Genomic DNA, 20,526 nt, shown 5'->3' with positions numbered 1-20,526 from the left:
CCAAAGTCTGGTGTGTTGGGCAAACTTGTCTGGCCGTATAGGTTGCAAATGCAATAATTATGGGAGCCTTCATTTTGAATAAAGATGTACATTATATTGACCATTCCTTAATTTCTAGGTAAACCGTAGCACAGCTCTCTTGAAGAGTCTGTCTGCTGAACGTGAAAGATGGGAGAAGACAAGTGAAACCTTCAAGAACCAGATGTCCACTATTGCAGGAGACTGTTTGCTTTCAGGAGCTTTTATTGCTTATGCTGGGTACTTTGACCAGCAAATGCGACAGAACTTGTTCACTACATGGTCCCATCACTTGCAGCAAGCAAATATCCAGGTAAAGATTGCTCCACAATTACTAATGTCATGACTACCACAGGTGTTAACATTGATTGTAATGAGTTTCTGCTTCGTAAAGGGGAAATCACAAGGTGTTCACAAAAGGTAAAGATCAAATTTGATCAAACTTTGGGCTCTCTTTGGGCAAGTAATAATAATGTTTTACTCTTCAGTTCCGTACAGACATTGCAAGAACAGAATACCTTTCCAATGCAGATGAGCGTCTTCGCTGGCAAGCAAGTTCTCTACCTGCAGATGACCTGTGCACAGAAAACGCTATCATGCTTAAGCGGTTTAATAGGTACTTCATTTGTACAATAAGTACAGAATGTATGGGGATAACCTTAACAATGGATTGGTGCACAGAACTCCCACTGAAGTCAATAGAAATTGCACACACCTATCAAAAGGAAAACTTGATTGAAACTTTATCATCCAACTGAATATAAATGCTTTGAGAATTTTGATCACTATCTGATATCTACATAGTACCCGTGATAGCAAATTAAATGCAAGTCTTAATAATCTCCTTTGCTTGTGTGTTATAAAAATGCAAGTTGTTTTGCTTATATATTTCACTATTATACCAATTTAGCTCAAACTGAAAGCTGTTAGTCTGTATTGACTGAAACATTAAAGTATCCTTTTGATAGGTGTATCTAGTTAGATTAACTATGTTATCTTCTTCAAACAATGACCATGATCCTCCATATTCCATTACATGAGCCCACATTCTCCAAAAAAGATTTAGAATATTAACTCAACCTGAGTGGACTAAATGGCTTCTATCTGAAGCCTTAAATCAGTCGTATGATGGAAATATTTTTTCACTAACTTAGGTATCCACTGATCATTGATCCTTCTGGACAAGCCACAGAGTTCATTATGAATGAATACAAGGACCGTAAGATCACTCGTACTAGCTTTTTGGATGATGCTTTCAGAAAGAACTTGGAAAGTGCACTGAGATTTGGTAACCCTCTACTCGTCCAGGTTAGTCTCTTGTTTACATAAATTTAAAAAAAAAATTGTGGTTGCATTTCCCAGGAAGTACACTTGAAATCTTCACTTGCTGGGGCTTAGCAATAAAACTACTCTGGCAATTCTGTGCTTTTCAGGTATTGAATAAATGAAGGTCCTTGTGTAGACAATGGATCAAAATGCAGCAAAGATAATCTTCCTTACCTGTTCTAACCACATTGCTCCCCCTCTCCTACCATATCAAGGTCAAATTTAAAGGCCTTTTTCAGCTGTGCCTCTTGCTACTTAATAATTTGTCACCTATTGTGCTCCTTCTGATTTGACTACCCAGTCTGCTTGTCCACTCCCCTTCAGTGACTCTTTACACACCATCCCTTCTGCATAGAACAGTCCCTACACTGATCTATAACGCTCCTGGTTTGTTTTTTGTTTTTTTTAAATCTTAAAACTCACTTCTATGGATGTCTGCAGTAAATAGTCAGTGTTGAAATAGCTAGGTTGGAGCAGATGGGAGAAGCCAGATTGGCTTGATGAAAATACAAAGAGTGAGGCAAATGTATGCATGTATATTAAAAAAGTAGGTTTGTCTAGAGATGGCACCCATTTCTGTAGTATCCAAGCACCTCACAACACCTTAAGAAATAAGGCTATATTATCCCTAGAGCACTGATGGACAAAACTGAGGCACAGATGAATTTACTTTCCAAAGGTGTCTGTCTACATCACCCTGTTATTGCTTGTGCTCTTAAATTGTGAGCTGTTTGAGGCAGGGTTCAGGTCTAATATTTGTAGCAATGGGAGCATCACTTCTGATTGGGGCCTCTTGGTGCTACTTATAACTTGATATCTACACAATGAAAACAGCAAAATTAAGAAATCCAAACTGGAAACATTACTTAGGTATGTAATCCATCATCCAAAATGTCTGAATAGTACTGGATCCTAAAAATTAAACTGTGTATAGCTTATTGTATGGGGAATAACATTGGACTAACAGTAGTTATACACATGATCAAAAATTCATGTGGATTACCACTAGAGCTTTTCCCAAGCGGTGGGAAAATGTGATACAGATAAAACTTTATTCAAGCTTGTTCTGTTCATTACTCTCTCAATTGTATTACTGTTTAGGATGTGGAGAGCTATGACCCAGTTCTGAATCCTGTGCTGAATCGTGAAGTCCGGAGAACTGGAGGTCGAGTGCTTATTACCCTGGGAGACCAAGATATTGACTTGTCACCGTCCTTTGTCATCTTCCTCTCCACCAGAGATCCAACAGTAAGGAACACTTACAAATTTGTTTAGCTTTCAGCAGGGCAGAACACACATTAAGCCAACAAAATGATCCTGATATTTATTTTGATAGGTTGAATTTCCCCCGGATCTCTGCTCTCGTGTTACGTTTGTCAATTTCACAGTAACTCGCAGTAGTTTACAGAGCCAGTGTCTGAATGAGGTCCTGAAAGCTGAAAGACCAGATGTTGATGAAAAACGTTCTGACCTCCTTAAACTTCAAGGTATGTTTCTGAAAAATCAAACCATAAAAATGAGTCCTAATTAGTCAGAGAATTGGAGAATAAACTTGACTGTCACTCTTACTAATATACAGCTATTCTTTTTATAGTTGAGGAATGTGATATTTTGTAACCCTTTCAAAGCATATAGGAGATATGACAAGCTGCATAGAATAAAATGTTTGTATAGGTTATATGCAATGCATATGATCGCAGATCTCAATTTGTTTTACTTAAGGTGAATTCCAACTGCGTTTGCGGCAGTTAGAAAAATCTCTGCTACAAGCTCTCAATGAAGTGAAGGGACGTATTTTAGATGATGACACAATCATAACTACTTTGGAGAACCTAAAGAAGGAAGCAGCAGAGGTCACCAGAAAAGTAGAAGAGACTGATATTGTCATGCAAGAGGTGGAGACTGTATCTCAGCAGTATTTGCCACTTTCTACAGCATGCAGTAGTATCTATTTCACAATGGAGTCACTGAAACAGGTTAGATAAAGAACCAAATTTAATCCCTTTCTTCTCGCCAGAAATATTCAGGACTCTAAACATTTTTCAAAGTTATGCTGTACTGTTTAAATTCCAGTCATGACTACAGAAGTACATCATGAATTGCAATAACCTCAGTGTTTGTCAAACAGTAGGGCCATACGTTCTAAATTCTCTCTCTCTTTTTTTTTTTTTTCTCTTTAGATACACTTCTTATACCAGTATTCTCTCCAGTTTTTCTTGGACATCTATCATAATGTCTTGTATGAGAACCCAAATTTGAAGGGAATTACAGACCATACTCAGCGTCTCTCAATCATCACAAAAGACCTCTTCCAGGTTCAGTATAGAATTTTCTTAGACGTACTTAGCAAAAATTCTTGTCCTGTGGAAATCTGATTAAGGCTCTTTATAATACAACTAACCGATTACATTTTGTTTCACTAGGTGGCTTTCAATAGAGTAGCTCGTGGCATGTTGCATCAGGATCACATAACCTTTGCTATGCTGTTGGCCAGAATTAAACTTAAAGGCACAATTGGGTAAATGTTTGAATCTTTGCTTTTTGAGATGCATCTCAGTTTTCCCATTTACATACATGAAAGCTTTGTATTTGGTGCCGTAAGGTTAACCACTACTTCAGTTGAAGACAGATACTTGGCTAAAATGTACTCTACTTTTAATTTAAGGGAGCCTACATATGATGCAGAATTCCAACATTTCTTAAGAGGAAAAGAAATTGTACTCAGCACAGCATCTCTCCCAAAGATCAGTGGACTTACAACAGAACAAATGGAAGCTATGATGAGATTGAGCTGCCTTCCTGAGTTTAAGGACCTTGTTTCTAAGGTTCAAGCTGATGAGGCAAGTATCTTGCTTAAGCACTGTCACTGCACTACATTTAGGTTAGACCTATGTTGGGTACTTGCATGGCCCCCATTGCTATAGTATGAGTACCTCACCATGTAGCTAACCTTACAACACTCCAATGAGATAGGGAAGTACTGTTCCCGTTTTACAATTGGGAAGTGAGCCATAGACTAAGTGGCTTGCCAAGTTTACACAGGAAGACTTTGAGCAGGGATTCTAACCTGGGTTTTCCCTAGCTAGTGCCCTAACTGCAGGAACAGTCTTCCCCCTCTCTGTAGAAACTAGTATATAGATTCAAGCATTGGGTTTTATTTTACTTAAGTGGACTTCCAGTATCTTCAGTAAAACGCAGTATGTTTTTAGTTTTGGTTGGGGTTTTTGCTGCAGTAAAACCCCCCGTCAGTATCAAGACCTTATAATGGTAGGCTCTGTATCCATATGTGTATAGAAAGTCCCTGTTCTGAAGATCTTACAGCTGGAATGGAATCCTAAGTGTCATGTACAATGCATCATAATTAATATTTCTTTCAATACAGCAATTCTGTATCTGGTTGGAGAGCAGTTCACCAGAGCAGACTGTGCCATACATTTGGTCTGAAGAAAAACCTGCAAGTAAGTTCAGTTGCACTTTTGCCCTGGCAATTGCCTTGCTACCAATTTAAGTCTTGACTAGAATAGACCTTCATTGAAGTCTTAGAACTTAGCACTTATGAAAACTGCAAGTTTGATAGGATTGAAAATGGAAGTCTTTAATCCACAAAACAATTGCAGCATGAGTAATGACTGTGCAGCCTGTCCCTGATTCTAACCTACCATAGAGTCTTTGCCGCAAGATGGGGCATTATCTTGATATCACCCTCAGACTGCCCAGAAAAAGGTGTCGGTATCAGAATTTTTACATGAGTGCAGTTTCCTTGCAAACGTAAGTAAAAGAGGCAAATTCAAATAGTCTCTTCAAAACACGGTTAGAATCGGTTCCAGTGTAGTCAGTGTGGTGCCCTGCAACAGGAACAAACTACCCTACAGTCCACTGTACGTAGACCGTTGAATGGGCATCTGTGCCTTTTGGTCATTGCCAGCCTGGTCTAACTTACTCAATGCTCTGTAACAGTACTCTGTAAAAGGCTCTCTTGTTACAAGTTTCCTGATCTTGCCTGGTCTCCTGCTAGAACTATTGCTACCTCTTCCCCCCCCCCCCCACCCCCCCCCACCTCAACTTCTGTATTAACAGTTCATGCTAAGTGTAGATATTTGTAGGTGGCTAGAAAGAAACTAAAGCTCTGGATTGGAGAAAACTTAAAAGAAAACTGCCACTCTTTCCCATCTGTAAGATCAAATGGATCAGCACTTGTATGCAAAATTTGTGTGAAATAGGCTATTTATAATGAGCATTTCTTTGACACAGCTGTCTAATTGCTATAAATTGTTACTAACCAACTTTTTTTTCTAAAGGGAGTATTTTAAGGTCACTTTTAGTAGCTGCTGTAAAACTCTTTGGCTATGGGATCAGAATTTGCATAAAATAAACTACACTCGTTTCCCGTAGTGTTTTTATCTCTGGACCATATAAGTTTCAAATGATAGCTAAATAGTCAGTAGATCTGGACAAAATCTTAACAAGGGATACTGTCAAGCTAAAAATTTCGTATTACAGCTTAGTTATTTGCCTTAATAATCTAGCATTCTTCATGTGTTTTGTATTACATAATATTGCCACACTTTAGTTACAGATGCTGCAGGAAAGCGTTTTTCTTTGCTGAAATCTCTGGCGACTTCATGGCAACACTTTTACAGGCTTTAGATTATGTATATGAACTCAATGCGGAAGCATCCAAAGGCCCTAAACAAATTAGGATACTGTTGTACTAGACACTGAAGAGCTCGCAACCTGAAAAGAGTACTGTGTGTAAGCCTAATAGTCACATTGATAGATATGCCTAGGTCAGTTTAAGATAACCTTCTTGGGACAGAGTTAGTTTTGATTGTCAGATTGATTAACAGCAATTACCATTATGTGAATTTCAATCTAGAGTACTGCATTTAGCAACTTGCATCTCAGTCTTTAAAAGCTGTAGTTGTTTTGCCAAGTCTTTTCTTTCTTCTCCAATTATTTGATTAACACAGTTCAAGGATAGGGAAGAAAATGTTGAGTTATGACCTGTTAAGCTTCAGGAACAAATAACACTCTCTTCTTTTCTCATTTTAGCACCTATTGGGCAGGCCATTCATCGTTTACTCTTGATCCAGGCATTCCGTCCAGATCGTCTGCTGGCCATGGCACATGCCTTTGTTTCAGCAAACCTTGGCGAATCCTTTATGTCCATTATGGAGCAGCCATTAGATCTGACACACATTGTAGATACTGAGGTAAAGTATAGGAATGCAAATACTTTACTTTAAAACATGATGACATATTGAGGGCATAAATCTCTGTTGGTGATGGCACATCAAACTGCTCTGCCTCAGTTTCCGTTATAGGCTTCAGCACTGAGAGAACAAGTATTCCTAGGATCCTTTTTAGCTAAAACTATTGCAGTATAAAACAACTTACTAGCTTTGCTGAACACAGTTATTACAATTGCATAAGGGATGAAGGGAATTTATCCCCCCCGGCAGATTTGAGGGAGGTGCATAATTATCAATATGGTTTATTCTTACAGTAATTGTGAATGTTTTGTTTAAACGTCTTGGATTGTAGGTGAAACCTAATACTCCTGTACTGATGTGTTCTGTACCTGGCTATGATGCCAGTGGCCATGTTGAAGATCTTGCCACTGAACAAAACACACAGATTACCTCTATTGCTATAGGTAAGAATACATTATCGTTCGGTTTGGCAGAACTTGACTGGTTTGTTTGTTTTTGTTTTTGTTTTTTTTAATAATTTTTGACAGATACTGATGTTAGTTTTAAGAACACTTAAAAGTTTAAAACTTTCAGTGGAGGGAAATTGGGGGGTTCGGAGGAGACAGTTTATTTAATGACAGACATTGAGATTCAAAAAGTTAAAGCTTTATCACCATAAACACACATTGTCAACATCACTTGTCAAAATATACAAAGTAAATATCCTTAAATCTGTCTTCAGGCAGCATTTTTCTTGTTTGCCTGTCTGTAAATTTTTATTAATGATTCAGATATTTTTTCATCTTTCTGTGTGCATGGTGAAATTAACATTTACTAATTTTAAAAAAGCAAATTGTTCCAGGCATAATTATCATGTTTGTCTTATTTCTTACCGCCTCATATAAACATATAATTTAAGCCAATTAAGTTTCTAGAGCTAACCATAACCTTCTGCTTGTAGGCTCTGCTGAAGGATTTAATCAAGCAGATAAGGCAATAAACACAGCAGTGAAATCTGGCAGGTATGTTCTGTCCCTCTTTTTTTTATATCAGTAGAACTGTGAATAACATTAGTTACTGTTCTGTTACCATATTCTTGTAGGTGGGTGATGCTAAAGAATGTCCATCTGGCTCCTGGTTGGTTGATGCAGCTAGAGAAGAAGCTGCATTCTTTACAACCTCATGCTTGCTTCAGACTTTTCCTTACAATGGAGATAAATCCCAAGGTAACTGAAATCAAGTTCGGCTTCGACTGGCACAGCAAGTGGTGTGTAGTGCTGTTCCAATGTCCACTGTTACAAGAATCCCACCAACCAGGGCAGCATTCCCCATGATGGCCTTAGTTTGACAGGGGAAAGGGTGCATTTTGGAATGAATCTGCTGGAGCAGGAACAAATGTCACCAAAATCCTGCCTGGTGCCTTCTAGGGTATTGATCACCCCGTTCCTAGTAATGTCATGTGCTTTGTAAATATCCTGTCTCCCTGCTTACGTAGGGAAGAAAAGGCTGCCTACATCTTCGCATCCTTTCCTTTTCTTAATAGAAAGTAGGAATTGGCCCTTAGTACTTAATTCATGTTAAAGTATATGATTCTCATGTTGTAAGTCCATACTGCTGGTAGTTTCAGCATCTTATTGCAAGAGGGAGGATACTCTGTTACAATAAAAAACTTAGTGTAGGTTAACAAACTTGTTCAAAATATCACATTCTTCGTAGAAGAGAGCATTCTTCAGGGTGTAACTTTTGTGTTGATGCTCTTCTGTCCTAGGTGCCGGTGAATTTGCTACGTGCTGGTCGGATCTTTGTGTTTGAACCTCCTCCTGGTGTAAAGGCGAACATGCTGAGGACGTTCAGTAGTATTCCTGTTTCTAGAATATGCAAGGTGAGGTGATGGTTTCTGTGTAGTTATGGGGAACTCAAACTGAAAACAGTTTATGAAAGTTTTTTTTAACTTCATAGCTTTCAGTTGGTCTATCATACATTAAACTAATGCTATGCTTTCTGATATTACTGTAAAGCAACCAGCTTTTCAGAGGCTTTCACTTTACCCTGACTAAAACATGCATGGCATGTAAGGAAGCAATCTGTTAAGCTTTTTGTGATCTGATGCATTAAAACCTGGAGATACTGTGTTTACTAAACATTTGACATTCATCAGCACTGTAGCAAGCCAGGTTTCTTTATTAATAAATTCTGATCACTTTGGTTTTAGTGTGGAGAAATAATGCATTTTCTCTTTTCCCATCCTAGTCTCCAAACGAACGTGCTCGTTTATATTTCCTCCTTGCCTGGTTCCATGCCATCATTCAAGAACGTTTGCGATATGCTCCCCTGGGCTGGTCCAAGAAATATGAATTTGGTGAATCTGATCTGAGATCTGCCTGTGACACAATAGATACATGGTTGGATGATACAGCAAAAGTAATTGAATTTTTTGCTCTTTCATAATCTTTTTTAAATACAAAGTAACATTTGAATTACTTGTGGTTACTGTTCAATGAAGGGCAGATTAATCTGAAACACTGAGATTAGCTGGAAGAAAGCAATATTAAAAAAAAAAAAATAGCCAAAATCAAACAGGTTTTCATTAAACTGTCCAAACTCGATTTCCCTATTTTTATGGGGAATCTTCACATTCTAATTAAATTGTCTTTACTGTCAGGGCCGCCAAAACATTTCACCTGATAAGATCCCATGGTCTGCTCTGAAGACATTGATGGCACAGTCCATTTATGGAGGTCGCATTGATAATGAATTTGATCAGCGTCTGCTAAACACTTTCCTGGAGCGTTTGTTTACCACTTTGAGCTTTGATAGTGAATTCAAACTGGCTTGCAAGGTTGATGGACATAAGGATATTCAAATGCCAGATGGAATCAGGTATTTTTTTCAGCCTCAAATTTCGGTTGGTCTCACCTTAGTAGCTGCTTTCCTTCTGAGAAGCTGGACTCTAAATTGTACTTTTTGCATTGGTATTTAGCCAGGCAATGTATTCCTGGTTGCCTATTCAAATACATGAGATCATGGATAATTAATTTAGTTCAATTTACTGCCACAACTTTCACTTGCAGACGTGAAGAATTTGTCCAATGGGTTGAGTTGCTGCCAGACACACAAACCCCATCCTGGCTTGGTTTACCAAACAATGCAGAAAAAGTTCTTCTCACCACACAGGGTAAAACTTGTATTTGACTTTCTTGTGTGCTTACAGGTTATGTAAACTTCAAACTCTTCAGCATTTAAAAAAAAAAAAAGACAAGTATCTTTTTGAGTTACTTGTAACTTTACTATTTAGTGTAACTCAATGTGTATTAACTATATCAGCCTCCACAAAATAACTAATAAATGTCTATGAATTCTTAAGGTTGAAAGTAACTTGCTTAGAATTTCATCAGTAGACAGGAAGATACTACACAAGTGAGACTGACTTTTACTTCTAGTTCTAAGGAAGGTTACTCACGTTTAATAGTATACTTGAGAATTATTTTTAAATAAGTGGCAATCACAGAAGTGTTAAATGTAATCCACTAATGCATCTTTAAAACTTTTCCTTGTACTCATATCCCAACACTTCTTTTTTTGTGTGTGTGTGTGTGTGTGGCTTTGCTTACTTTATTCTTTGGTTCAGGTATTGATATGATCAGTAAAATGCTGAAAATGCAGATGCTAGAGGATGAGGATGATCTAGCTTATGCAGAAACTGAGAAGAAGGCAAGAACAGATTCAACTTCAGATGGGCGTCCATCCTGGATGAGAACACTGCACACCACAGCCTCCAACTGGTTCCATCTTATCCCACAAACTCTAAATCATCTTAAACGAACAGTGGAAAATATTAAGGTGATGATTAAGATTTCCAAATACATATTTTGGTCTGTAAACGAGTAGGGTTATGCAAATGTGGGTGAGGTATCCTACTCAGATTACAGCCTGAAAATGGTCTCTCTAGATCCAAGTAGTATAGCAGACTTTGAAACAAGACATTTGTTTCCTTTTCTTTGCTATAATTCAGTTTAAGAAATTATGACAGTAACACTTCCATTTGGTTGGGAAGGTATCATGTAGAAGAGTTTATTTATAGTCTCTTGCTTCCTAAGCCGGGGTGCTGTAAGTGCAGCATCATACACACCACATGCTGAGCACTCGAGTGAACTGAAGAGTGTATGTTGGCTCAAAGGTAGTATCACTGGTCGGTCCTCATTGGAAAGATGGGGTGGTAGCTAATACTGAGGCTTCTGCTAATTGGGAGTGGGGACTAATAATGAAAGGGAGCCATAAAGCTCTGAGGGCTAGTATGAGACAGGTTATTTTACAATCAAGAGAGATTATGGAGAGTCTCAATTTCTAGGTTGTTGAATAATTCAGACATGGATTATATATTCAACTTCTCTGTTTAGATCAAGTTAGACTTGGGCTCTGGACATAGATACAGAAAGGAACAGGAATTTTTAGTAATCAGACCAAACTGCAGCAGGCAGCTTGCACGCTGTTGTTCCCCCCTACAGTTGGTATCAGTAGGTAATGAAGTACTTGCTTTGATTCCCTTAAACTACCATCTGTGAGGCAGCTGCGTCTTCGGGGTGGGTGGAGGAAATGACTGCATCAGTTGATGATGATGCATGTGGGATTTGGGCAGCCAACTAGTGCCCTTCAGTGTTGCAAGGCTAAGTTAGTTTTCCCACCAGAAGACGTTCATCTTGTTGTTTCCTCATTTTTCTTGCTTAAACAAGGATCCGTTGTTCCGATTCTTTGAGAGAGAGGTGAAAATGGGAGCCAAATTACTTCAGGATGTCCGTCAGGATCTTGCAGATGTGGTTCAGGTTTGTGAAGGCAAGAAGAAACAGACCAACTACTTGCGTACACTTATAAACGAATTGGTGAAAGGTATGTGACTTCAAACAAGCTTCTCTTTTTAGAATGCTTTCCCAGTAATCCTGTTGCATCAGTTGATGTCTTTTCTCATTTCCAGCACTGACTGGGTAAAAGAAACAGCACTATTCTTGCCTAATACAAAATTCTGAAAGTCAAAATGGTGAGGTTGGTCCTGTGACATATATGAACTGCAGTATTGCCAACCTAAGCATTCAAATAGCGTGCAATTGGCTTAAAAATTGGGGTGTGTTTTTTCAAGTCAGTCTAGGTTTTTTGCCTTTGGGGTTCACTTGGATTGTGGTTTTTAACCTTGTGCTGCAACTGGGGGGAGCTAGAAACTATTTAAATGAAAGATAAAACTTTCATGTTACTGTCCAGGAGCTGGAGATTTAAGTAAGACAGCTATACTGTGTGACTTGGAAGGGAATTGAGAGTTGGCAACACTAAAACTGAGACGTATCAAAAAATAAGATTTTGCTGAGTTTGAAACAAACAGTTGGAGCCTGGTATTATTGACCGTAAACCAGTTTCAACCAAAACCTTAAGTTTTAAGCACTCACTTGTAACAAAATTATCAGAGGAACTCCAGAAGTTACCCTGGCTTTATTTTCTCTGCTCATACATTTGGCCGTATGATGAAAATCATACATTTTGTCCCAATATAGTGGAATAGGCTGGTGGTTGAGATACTAATTTAAGCAGAACTATTGTACAATGAATTAATAAAATATTCTTTGCCTTGTGACCTGAGGATAAAGGTGGTGGTACTCTGTGCAGTAACTCCTTAAAATTGGTGTCTTCCATGTTGCAAAAGGCTTAATTCTAAAATTAGCTTTGACGTATTTTGCGACCTGATATATATGCAGTTGAACTTACTAACATATCCTGGAAGACATTCATTAGTAAGTTGTACTTCAGACCGTAATTTCTGTTTAAATATTGATCTGCAGAACACATTTTAGAAAACTAGGTAGCTTTCTATAATGTCATGAAACTGTCTTTCAGTTTGTTTACACTTGTACTCTCTGGTCCCAGATAGGTTAGAACCCCACTGTGCTTGGTGGTATAAAAAAATCTGTTGTAAAACACAGTAATAGCGAAGTGGCTGCCACTGAAAGGGTAAAATTGCATTTGGAAATCATGTGTAATCCAACTCATACCCATACAGAGCTCTTACCTTGGATACGTCTTCTCTAGGTATTCTGCCTCGTAGCTGGTCTCATTACACTGTACCTGCTGGCATGACTGTTATTCAGTGGGTGTCTGACTTCAGTGAACGCATTAAACAACTACAGAATATTTCCCAGGCAGCTGCTTCTGGTGGAGCAAAAGAACTAAAGGTATCGATCTTGTGTTTTATTACCTTTCTCATTAAAGGCTTTTCTGCAATTCTGAGAAATCAGAGTTACATGAGTCTGTAACTGCTTATATCTAACTGTTAGTGTAAAAAGTATTGAAACGCTTTAGCTAAGGAGCTTATCAGAAATCTTACCAGGACACCCCTTCAAACATGATTTATATTATGGTGTTCCTGAATGACTTCCTGTGTTTAAAAATTGCCATTTTCCAAACCTAGCTACAGATCATGCACACAGCACAGTTGCTACAATGGGAAAAAACAGCTAGCCTATATCTACACTACAGCTGAGATCTACGCTCGGAGATCGATCCACTGGCGGTCGATTTAGCGGGTCTAGTGAAGACCCGCCAAATCGACATCCGATCACTCTCCAGTCGACCCCCTGTACTCTACCCCCGACGAGAAGAGTAAGGTAAGTCGACGGGAGAGTTTCTGCTGTCGATCCCCCGCGGTGTAGACCTGTGGTAACTCGACCTAAGCTATGTTGACTCCAGCTACGTTTATTCATATAGCTGGAGTTGTGTAGCATAGGTTTACTTACCGCGGTAGTGTAGACGTAGCCTTACTTACTGTTCTGTAACTGTTGTTCTTCAAAATATGATGCAGCCATGTATTCCCTGTAGGGGTGTGCGTGTCCAGAGCACCAAAGCAAATAATTTATGTACTGCTAGTCAAGTAGGGGCTGCTCTCATGCCCTGTGATCCTAGCCTCTACTGTGGCTATATAAGGCTGGTGCACCCCGCCCCCCCAACCTCCCTCATTTCCTTTGCACCAAATGTCAACAGTACAGACTCCGATGCAGAGGGGGGGCTGGTGAATACACATCTGCATCACATCCAGAAGAATAGAAACAGTTACTTACCTGTACTGTAATTCCTTCTTCAAGTAGATGCAGCCATGAATTTCATGTAGGTGAGACTCAAGCAGTAATTGCAGGAGGTGGGGCTTGGAGTATGTTTAAACAAGGGGTGCAGGATTACCTTCTCAAAGTTTTCATCTGATTTGGATTTAGCATTAGTGGCATAGTGGTTTTAAACATATATGTACACAGGATCCAGTGGCAGCCCTGCAAATTCCTAATATAGGAGCATCAATTGGAAATGCCATCACTGTTGCCCAGGCCCTTTGAGGAGGCGCAGTCTGAGCTGCTTCGTATGCTGTCATGATATAGGAAGTTCTCCACCTTGAGATCATCTGTGAAGAGACTGCTTGCCCCTTCATTGGGTTCACATATGAAACAGGTGAGATAAAGAAAAGAACTAAATGTTTCCATCTGTAAAAGGCTAAACATCACCTGACATCCAACGTGTGAAGATGCTGCTCATCTGGGGTTGAATTCGGCTCAGGGAAGAACACTAGTAGATATATAATTTGTTTCAAGTAAAACTGAGAAACCACTTTAGATAAAAATTTATGGTGCAACTGCAGGGTTACTTTCTTTTTGGAAAATTGTGTCTCAGGATGCTCTGCCATCAGAGCTTGCAGTTCACACACGCTCCTAGCAGATGATGTTGCCACAGGGAAAGGAGCTTTCTCACAAAAAGGGAGAAAGGAAGAGATATGGGAGGCCAAACCAATAACCTGAGGACATCAGAGAATTGATATTGTTTCTGCCACATTGGAGCAGTGAGAAGGAGCTTGGCACGATCCAGTTTCAGCTTGAGAATGACCTCCAGGATGATTGGAATTGGAGGAAAAAGCATACCAAAGTGCTGATTCCCAGCATCAGGTGAAAAGCATCAATCGGGGGCCTGGACTGAGACCCATGCCCTCAAGAGCAAAATAGATGGCATTTCTTGTCTGCCTTGAAGAACAGGTCAGAATTCCCAAACTGCAAAGAGGTACCGCAGGACACTGGGCTTTTTAGATGGCTTGTACTTCAAGGAGAAATTTTCTACTGAGGGGATCTGCCAGGTGATTCTGGATCCCAGGTAAATGACAGGCCACAGTGATTGTTTTCATTGATGCAAAACTGCCAGAGTCCGATTGCCTTCTGACACAGCACATTGGAGTATGCATCATGGTGCTATTGTTAAGGATGCGCATGCTGAGTCCCTGATGTGTCTGACAAGCACTGTGGATGGCACAAAGTTCCAGGACACTGATTTGCAGAGAAGCTTCCTTTTCTGACCACAGGCCTAGAACTTCCTGTGCACTCAGGTGTGCTCCCCAGCCTATTAAGGAGGCATCAATTACAGTAGTCCTGGTCGACGGGGACCAGGCAAAGGGAACACCCTGGCATACGTTCCCTGAACAGTTGTCCACCATAAGGAGTCCGGATAGGCAGAGGAAGTCAGACCAGTTTGTCCAACAGATGATGGTTCAGATGATAGACCAACGTCAGCCACATTTGAAGAGGACAAAGGCGTAACCTGACATATTGGACTATCTGCAGCCACATGGCCTAGCAACCTCAGGCATACTTGGGCTGTGGTTGAGGGTTGAGATTGCAGTTCCAGACATAGGTGGTGAATAATGCAAAATCAGTCGGTCGGCAGAAATGCTCTCAAACTCAGTCTAGCAGGGCTGCAACAAACTCCATATTTAGAGCTGGAACCAATGTTGACTTCCCATTGGTTAGGCAGAGACCTAGACTATTGAGTAAGCATAGCGTGAAGTGAACATGAGGACTTCTTCACTGGACTTGCCTGTCTGCACCAATCTTTCAGATACAGGAAGATATGAAATCCACTCTTCCTGAGGAATGCTGTCACCACAATCATGCAGTTGGTAAAAACCCAAAAAGTGGAAGATAGAGCAAAAGGGAACATGGTGTACTGATAGCGTCCCAACACGGGGGCGGCACTGGTACCAAAGAGGAATGGGGAATTGGCACTGGTGGTACTGAGCGAGACACAATCCTACCCAGTACCAGAAGAGGTGCCAGCACTGAGGTCAGGGGCCGTACTGAAGTCAACAACAGGATCTATTGTCAGGGCTATGACTGTATTAAAGGGCGCATGAGCATTGAGGGGGGTCTTTGGGGCCAGGCCTGGCATCTGCCTCAATTCCACAGTCTGGGACATGGGCAGTGAACCAACAGTTCTGCAACCCAGCTAGAAGGTGCCATGGGCACCACTGAGAATGAAGCATTAAAAGCTACAGCACAAGAAAAATTCGTGAACTAGTGGAGAGTCGGGGACTGAGAGGCAAAGCGGGTCTGATGCTGCCTGATACGCTACCAGCATGGAGACAGTCTGCTCCAGGCCTGATGTTATTGGTACTGAACTCAGCGAATACCCCATGGCCAGAATCGGAGTCAATGGTACGGGCTCTTGCTGGTCTCAGCGTGGTACCAGGGAGCGGTTAGAACAGTGGTTCTCAAACTTTTGTATTGGTGACCCCTTTCATACAGCAAGCATATGAGTGGGACCCCCCCTCCCCCCCCTAACTTAAAAATATATATATTTTTTTAATATTTAACACTATTATAAATGCTGGAGGCAAAGCGGGGCTTGGGGTGGCACTGACAGCTCACAACACCCCCAAGTAATAACCTTGCAACCCCCTGAGGGATCATGACCCCCAGTTTGAGAACCCCTGGGTTAGACGGACCTGCTCCATTCTGTGTGCCAGGAGTATAATGCCAGTTAGCACTCTTCTTAAAAGATGAGGAAGTCACACTCCAGGGCTCAGGGAGAAACTCCTCTTCCTCTTGAGTGAAACACCAGAGTCCGAACATGGAGCACAGTTACTTGCTAGTTAAAGGTGACCACCAATCAGACAAGGGCTGAAGTGGGCCTCAAAGCCTGCTCCAGAAAGTGCTTCTGCCATAAGTCTCTCGCCACCTGAATCCTTGTTGTTGTTTTTTTTTTTTTTTTTAACAAAACGACCCAAAAAACCTTACAAATGGAGCATCATTCCATAATGTGTCCCTCTCTGAGACACAACACTTTTTGTGTGAGGATGGCCCCTCACATGACAGATGGGGCTTGAACCCTGGTGAGGGCATCACACAGGGCAGCCTGCTATTTGAATAGTATATTGACACTAAACAAAATCTAAGCGACTGTTATCTAGATCAGGGGTTCTCAAACTTCATTGCACTGTGACCCCCTTCTGACAACAAAAATTACTTCACGACCCCAAGAGGGGGGACCGAAGCCTGAGCCCCATTGCCCTGGGCAGGGGGGCCAAAGCTGAAGCTCAAGGGCTTCAGCCCCAGGCAGTGGGGCTCATGCTTCAGCCCAGGGCCCCAGCAAGTCTAAGCCAGCCCTGGCGACCCCATTCAAAGGGGGTCACGACCCATAGTTTGAGAACCGCTGATCTAGAAGAAATAATGCTCGGAAAACTGAGACTAAAATGTGAGGTAAGAACAACACTCAGAGCTCTGATTCAAGCCATGGGCAGTGAGAAGGAACAGAGGAGGGTCATGGAGGTGCTGCCTTTAAATACCCAGGGGATGAGTCCCGAGGCATGAGCACAGCCTTTATAGGTAATCCTAGGCAAAGTTCTCCGGTTTTGGTGCGCTGGGCACGTGCACGGAATACGCTGCATGTATTCAAAGAAGACCATACCTTTATAGCACAACCTTGTGGGAAATGTTGACACATTCGGAAACTTTGTATTTCTAATTCTACTTGTATATGTGCAATAGAATTGCATACAAATACTGAACTCTTCTGAAACTGCTAATTCTTTCCTATAAAACAGACTTTAGGATTCATAAAATTGTTTCTACATGTGTATGTTAGTAGGAAACCATCCCTTTGAGGATAAACCTTCATCTGAGGAAACATGCCATACATAGTTTGCAAGATGGTCCATATTTTAGTGCAACTCTTTGTTTAAATAGATATTGAATGTAGCTAAGCGCCATTGCAGTAGATACTATAGAAACTTCTAAAACATACAATTCTTTTCATAGAACATCCATGTGTGCCTGGGTGGCTTATTCGTACCTGAGGCTTATATTACTGCTACAAGACAATATGTGGCTCAAGCAAACAGCTGGTCCCTGGAAGAACTTTGTCTAGAAGTCAATGTTACAACTACTCAGAATGCAGTCCTGGATGCTTGCAGTTTTGGAGTCACAGGTTAGCTGATGTGCTTTTTACAAAGTGGAAGGGAAGGAAATAAGTGCTATTAGCCCTTAACACTGGGAATTTTTCTTCTATAAAAATGCTGGTACAGACCATATCAAATACATAACACCAAGGGGAGTTAACAAGCACAGTGAAAGTTTGATTGCAGTTGCACTAGAAGTAGCGTTGGAATTTCTATGGGGGATTCTGCATTATTTAAAAACATGTTAATGGAAAACTTTGCTATGCTAGTGCATAGTGGTTGAGAATGCTTATGAATGAACATGGTCAGTAGTAGTGCAATATGGATAAATGCAAATAACTAACATTAGTCTATATGTTAGAGGTAGCGCTCTGGTGGCTTTTTTTATTCCTCTAATAGCCTTCACTGTTGCCTTTTCTGGAGTATTTCTTCATCTGTATAAATTAGGTCTCCCATTTTAACAGTAGGTCTAAATATCAATGACCACACTTTAGATGGGTGAATCTACCTCTGGACTTGAAAATGGAGTGGAAAAGGAAACTTCCTTTAAATGTGCATACGCTTCCCTTTCAGGAAAGACCTCAAATGTTCATACTTCTTAACTCTTAGGTTTGAAGCTTCAGGGAGCTACGTGCAGTAACAATAAACTGTCCCTGTCAAATGCTATATCAACGATATTGCCCATAACACAGCTTCGCTGGATCAAGCAGACAAATGCAGAAAAAAAGGCTAATGTGGTAAGTAATGTGGAGATAAATGTTTTGTCATTCTGTGACTCCTTTCAGTAGTGGCTCATCAGCTTTAAATTCTACTTTCTCTGGTGCCCTAGAATAAAAATGGGGAATTTAAATTAATGGAGATATCCTATCTCCTAGAACTGGAAGGGACCTTGAAAGGTCATCGAGTCCAGCCCCCTGCCTTCACTAGCAGGACCAAGTACTGATTTTGCCCCAGATCCCTCGGTGGCCCCCTCAAGGATTGAACTCACAACCCTGGGTTTAGCAGGCCAATGCTCAAACCATTGAGCTATCCCTCCCCACCATTTCCATTTCATTAGTCTTACATTTTGTGGTACCACAGATGTTCCTTTCCAATATGAGTTTTCAACCTGGGGGGTTACAGTTCCTAGGAATCTTGTAAACAGATCGAGTATTGCTACCACCCTCTTTCTTTGTGGCTAGCTGGGGGTATCAAAAAATTTTAAACTCAGGTAGCATTGCATCCTGAGAAGTCTGAACACCACCTTAGAAATGTATTCTAAAAAGTACACTTTAGCCTGGCAGGCTGGGAGTTCTTTCTTAGGAGTACAGTTGATCTTGGTTGGGGGAGGATGGGCAAAGTTCAGTATGGAATGTCTCTTCATAATTTCCAGTGGTGGGGACCTTTGCTGTCTTCCCTTTGACTTTTATCTTGCATTCAGCTGTCTTATCCACATTTTAATAAATGCCTAACTCCTTTTCCAGGTTACCTTACCAGTTTATCTGAACTTCACCCGTGCTGATCTGATCTTCACTGTTGACTTTGAAATAGCCACCAAGGAAGATCCTCGCAGTTTCTATGAACGTGGTGTTGCAGTCCTCTGCACAGAGTAGCAAAATAATGTTTTCTAACTGGTAAATAGTAGTAAAATTCAGTATCTCTAATCTAGTCTACCGTGTTAGTTTTAACTTCCAAGGCGTGGTTAAGTTGTCAGTGGGATTGATATAAAGTTGACTTGCTAGAGGCTCGGCGTCTTGCCAGGGTTTCTGGTGATAATGATGGTTTGAGGGAGAATTGGATGTAGTTTTTAGATGGCTTTAGTTACATGTGGTAATGTTTAGCTCATACTACATTAAATAAATTCTATAGCATGATTTGTGGTTCGTTCTTTCTTTTCTAAAAGCATTGTTTTTGCCATGACTTGCTCTAGAGAATTACTTCTATGAATGCTTTTAAATTTTCAAGAATGGAGAATGATGGTGACACATTACCCAGGTCTTCAATAATGAATGATGCTAACCTACTAAGAAACCAGTTTTAACATTTGTGGCAGTTAACTTGCAGATCTCCTGTATAAATCGCCTGTAACCAGAAACAAGAAAAGCCAAAATTAATTCAGTGGAACAAGTTGAAATTGAGCAAACACTGGTTTTCAAAAGGAAGGCAAGGGAGATGTCATGCCAATATTACTATTACACAGGAGCGATGAACTGCACACATTGCTTAATCTACATTGAATAGATATGAACCACCTGCATACTTACGTGAGAACTATCCTGTACACAGAACACCAACTTTCAGAACAGTTTCATCACCTCCAGTGACACTTCCTCACACATGTCCACTGTGCTGGTTACTGTAACTTTCCATTAATGTCAACATGCTTGCAGACACTTGAATTTAGATCCACTTGGGATTTTTTTTTTTTTTTTTTTGAAGGGGGTATTTCCACCTCCGAGAGCAGCATCATTGACATAAGCTAATAGCCCTACCAAACTTACTATGGCAAATACCTTGAGGTGTGTCTCTTCTGATTGCATATGCTAAATGCAATCTGTTCATTCCTTAAAGGGACACTTAAAGCTGGTACACCCAAAAATCTGACCCACCCAACCAAATAGCTTTTGGTTACACAGTAGTCACTAACATTTTAAACTCTGCTGCTCTCAAAATACATCTTTACTAGATTTTTACTTGTTTGGCTCCTTTATCTTCAGAAATTTCTAGGACAGCCAAACAGCCTGCAATTTCTGAATACTGTCTCACTTGATC

At 40.5% G+C, this 20,526-nt stretch overlaps 1 protein-coding gene across 1 annotated transcript in view; it reads left to right on the top strand.

The window, feature by feature from the left end:
* Positions 1-19,618, top strand: part of LOC135877486 (cytoplasmic dynein 1 heavy chain 1) — a 76,191-nt gene extending 56,573 nt beyond the window's left edge. The window contains exons 55-78 of the mRNA XM_065402927.1: positions 119-331; positions 507-634; positions 1,173-1,326; positions 2,446-2,592; positions 2,681-2,831; positions 3,067-3,320; positions 3,525-3,659; positions 3,768-3,862; positions 4,010-4,184; positions 4,727-4,802; positions 6,397-6,557; positions 6,889-7,000; positions 7,498-7,558; positions 7,639-7,762; positions 8,305-8,418; positions 8,787-8,957; positions 9,199-9,416; positions 9,608-9,711; positions 10,165-10,376; positions 11,267-11,420; positions 12,606-12,748; positions 17,636-17,804; positions 18,385-18,512; positions 19,239-19,618. Coding sequence (XP_065258999.1) covers positions 119-331; positions 507-634; positions 1,173-1,326; positions 2,446-2,592; positions 2,681-2,831; positions 3,067-3,320; positions 3,525-3,659; positions 3,768-3,862; positions 4,010-4,184; positions 4,727-4,802; positions 6,397-6,557; positions 6,889-7,000; positions 7,498-7,558; positions 7,639-7,762; positions 8,305-8,418; positions 8,787-8,957; positions 9,199-9,416; positions 9,608-9,711; positions 10,165-10,376; positions 11,267-11,420; positions 12,606-12,748; positions 17,636-17,804; positions 18,385-18,512; positions 19,239-19,367 — 3,528 coding nt within the window. The 3' untranslated portion in view covers positions 19,368-19,618. The remainder of the gene's footprint in view (positions 1-118; positions 332-506; positions 635-1,172; positions 1,327-2,445; positions 2,593-2,680; positions 2,832-3,066; positions 3,321-3,524; positions 3,660-3,767; positions 3,863-4,009; positions 4,185-4,726; positions 4,803-6,396; positions 6,558-6,888; positions 7,001-7,497; positions 7,559-7,638; positions 7,763-8,304; positions 8,419-8,786; positions 8,958-9,198; positions 9,417-9,607; positions 9,712-10,164; positions 10,377-11,266; positions 11,421-12,605; positions 12,749-17,635; positions 17,805-18,384; positions 18,513-19,238) is intronic.
* The last annotated feature ends 908 nt before the right edge of the window (positions 19,619-20,526 follow it).

Source organism: Emys orbicularis, chromosome 4 (genome assembly GCF_028017835.1).
Source record: "Emys orbicularis isolate rEmyOrb1 chromosome 4, rEmyOrb1.hap1, whole genome shotgun sequence".
Lineage (NCBI taxonomy): Eukaryota > Metazoa > Chordata > Testudines > Emydidae > Emys > Emys orbicularis.
Note: the sequence above shows the minus strand (reverse complement) of the source record. Positions and strands in the feature narration are given on the sequence as shown.